At 41.0% G+C, this 3,769-nt stretch overlaps 1 protein-coding gene across 1 annotated transcript in view; it reads right to left on the reverse strand.

Moving 5' to 3' along the window:
* Positions 1–3,104: 3,104 nt before the first annotated feature.
* The window catches only part of LOC112117075 (zona pellucida-binding protein 1), an 81,433-nt gene continuing 80,768 nt past the window's right edge, over positions 3,105–3,769 (reverse strand). The window contains exon 9 of the mRNA XM_024214923.1: positions 3,105–3,196. Within this exon, the coding sequence (XP_024070691.1) occupies positions 3,105–3,196 (92 nt within the window). The remainder of the gene's footprint in view (positions 3,197–3,769) is intronic.

A 3,769-nucleotide genomic window follows, 5' to 3' on the forward strand; every position in this document is an offset into this window, starting at 1 on the left:
GCTTTTAAACGTCCAAAGGCACATTCTACCACCATTCTGCACTTGCTCAGCCTATAGTTGAACTGCTCCTTACTACTATCCAGGCTTCATGAACTGATCCCCAAAGCTCGTCGCTGGGGATCAGGAGAGGAGAGTTGCAGAGGAAGTGATGGAGCCGTACATCATGCTCTGGAGGTTGCTAGGAGCCAGGCAGGGAAGACGTTCCCAGAACCCCTGGCCAAGCTACATGTCCGATGAGGACGGTTACCAGTCCTACTGCACCGTCTGCTGCCAGCAGCACCCAGGAGGACCAGTACGGATCCCCCGAGCTCATCACTGGGGAGCAGGAGAGCAGAGTTACAGGGGAAGCAGTGGATGATGACGGTTAGCAGTCCTACTGCACCGTCTGCTGCGAAGGCCAGGAGCTGCTGCTGTGTAGCAATGCCAGCTGCTGCAAGTGCTTCTGTGTCGAATGCTTGGAGGTCCAGTTAGGGCAAGGTACCTTGGCCAAGGCAAAAGAGCAAGAGCCCTGGAGCTGTTACCTGTGTCAACCACGGAAGTGCTGTGGGGTGTTACAGCGCCGACCGGACTGGAATATACGGCTGCAAGACTTCTTCACCAGTGACAAAGGACAGGAATATGATGCACCTAAAATCTAAAAAGGCCTGCACATTTCCCAGAGTCACTACCCTTGATAACAGAACGTCAATGATTGCATTGGCTACTTGAATCACAGCAGCCCCCCCAGCAGACTTGCCCACAACAGCAGCAGTGACGGTGAGCTGAGCGGGCTCCATGCTTGCCGTGGTATGGCATCTGCACAGGTAACCCAAGAAAAAAGGCGCGAAACGATTGTCTACCGTTGCTTTCACAGAAGGAGGGGCGACTGACGACATGTACCCAAAACCACCCGCGACAATGTTTTTGTCCCATCAGGAGCTTAACCCAGAATTCAAGTGGGCGGCGGAGACTGCGGGAACTGTGGGATAGCTATCCACAGTGCACCACTCTGTAAGTCGATGTTAGCCACGGTAGTGAGGACGCACTCCGCCGACTTAATGCGCTTAGTGTGAACATATGCAATTGACTGTATAAAATCGATTTCTAAAAATCGACTTCTATAAAATCAACCTAATTTTGTAGTGTAGGGATACCCTATGTATGCCGAAGCACCTGTATTTAATGCTCCTTCTCAGAATGTAATAAGTGTAACAGATCCAAACTTTTAAACATATGGTCTACGTGTATAAGGCTACGACTGGAAAATCCCAAACCTGAAGAGCCATGGTATTAAACCGTTTACCTAAAAACGTGTCAAAATAGCTAGAAACTGCCCCTGCTATCAGCTCCTTTATTTTGCCATGCAGGGAATACTAGGTGAGCTGAGATTACTTACAAATGAAATTTCCTGAGATCAGAATTAGTTGTTTCCTTCAAAGGTAACTCTTCCCCACTTTGAGGATATATACTCCATGGAAGTGTCTAAAATAAGGAAAACATGAAATACTTAAAAAAACAAATGAAATACTTGGAGACCCCCTCCCCCACCTTCAAGCCACCTATTGCCCCAAAAGGGAAAAAAATCAAGGGTCAAATGAGTTAGACCAGTGGTTCTCAACCTTTCCCGACTACTGTACCCCTTTCAGAGGTCTGATTTGTCTTGCGTACCCCCAAGTTTCACCTCACTTAAAAACCACTTGCATACAAAATCAGACATAAAAATACAAAAAAGTGTCACAGCACACTATTACTGAAAAATTGATTAGTTTCTCATTTTTATCATATAAATTATAAAAAAGCCAATTATAAAAAATCAAATCAATAGTGTACTTACATTTCAGTGTACAGTATATAGAGCAGTATAAACAAGTCATTGTATGAAACTTTAATTTGTACTGACTTCGTTAGTGCTTTTTATGTAGTTGGTTGTAAATCTAGGCAAATATGATTTGATGTACACCCTGGAGGTCCTCTGACTACCCCCAGGTGTACATGTACCCCTGATTGAGAACTACTGAGTTAGACTATTTTCAATACAGAAACTGATACGGATTTTGCAGCACAAATTAGACTTTTCAACATGAATTTGTTTCCACTAACACTAGTGTTTTATTAAAACTATATTGAGAATTCCATAGGGGCTGCTTCGCAAATCTCCTGACTACGTAATGATCTGAGGCTGGTTTCTGACAGTGTGCTTAACATGTCCTTAAGGGTCAGACCCGCTAAGGAATAACAATGAGAAGGCATTAAGGCAACCAGTTAGTCATGTTTCTCTTAGACACAGGTTGACTCTATTATAGCGGTGTAAAATGATATAAATAGATCTTTTATCTAAAGATTTAGCCTACTCCAGATAAGAGCCAAGAGAGCTTTAATGTTCAATTTGGGTCCTGCTGGCATGGCCATAAGATTGCAGTGAAAATAGTGATAATATTATGACTGATTAATTAAATTGAAATTCTGCCACTTTTTTGGGAGGAATTGCATATGGCCCTCTAGCACTAATTTATGCTTATGAAATTTAATGTAGAATGACTGATGCCCTACTTACCACGGAAACTGAAGTCACTGCTATCAGAAAGAAATAATTTCTTACCTGGTAATTGTTCATGGAAGAAACACAATTTAGTAGAGTCTCACACTTGGATCTATGTCCCAGTGTGCTCCACCTCTGAGCTACTGCTGTGGAGCCTGGGCTCCTCACAGTCCTCTAACAGTCTATGAAAGGACTGGATGATCCGGAAGATGAAATTACATGTACACTACTAGAGGTGGTCCTTCTAGAAAAAGCAGAAGCACATTCGTAAGCAACTTGTAGGGAAGTATACATGCCCATTGCCAGTACTCGGTCTGTTCTGTGAGTAATTAGAGAGCTTTAGTCGTCACAGCGGTCAATCTGGCATATTTCATAAACACTAAATGTAGTTTTTTAAAAAAATCAAATACTCAAAAATGGTACAAGACCTAATATTTTATTAAAAGGGCTAGATATTACTCCTTTTTAAAACAAATTGATGGAACCAAAATTCACAAGTTGTTAAAATCATTTTATTGATATTACTATATTAAAAATGAAATACATCAAAGCTACTGAAGAGCAATGTATTCATACTGATATTCTGCTAACATTTTGCTGCTCCGTATATCAAAGTATGGTTGCACTGAAGACAGTGAACTCCATCGTGGGGATTATATGATCCTGGGCTGCAGACAACTACAGACAGAGAAAACAGAACAAAAGCAATTTAAAAAAACTAAATGAATGGTATCTAAAATATTGCTTAGATTAGAAATGTTTAAAAGCCTTTCCTTGGGATGTAATATTCAACTAATTGGCAAGATCAGATTTTTCTAACATACTAATATTTGAATTAAAAAAAAAAAAGGACAAATGTTGTAAAAATCTATTTTTACATGCCATCCATTCATGAGATATAATATTCTTCTCTTCACAAAAGTAGTGTGTATGACTTTCTGATTCCCCATTGCTCTACCCCAAGTAAGTTTTTTCACTATTGAAAACCAGTGAGCAGCAGCTGCCAACAGATTCTAGTGTGGTCAACACCCAGTAACGTTTGAACTAAATTGCTTTATCTCCACCTAGTGGACACAGATGTACTTAAAGGGAAATTTAAAACAAAACTGACTTTTAAGAATCTATTAATAAGTAGCAAGTGCACAGAGAATGCAACAAACAAGCAGACATCAATGTGTGGGGCCAAAGATGGTGTTGTGAGCAGAAGAACTTTTCTACTGGTTAACTCATGCTATGCCATTCTGTGAAATC

The sequence above is a fragment of the Terrapene carolina genome, unplaced genomic scaffold (genome assembly GCF_002925995.2).
Source record: "Terrapene carolina triunguis isolate 2854851 unplaced genomic scaffold, T_m_triunguis-2.0 Scaffold179, whole genome shotgun sequence".
Classification (NCBI taxonomy): Eukaryota; Metazoa; Chordata; order Testudines; family Emydidae; genus Terrapene; species Terrapene triunguis.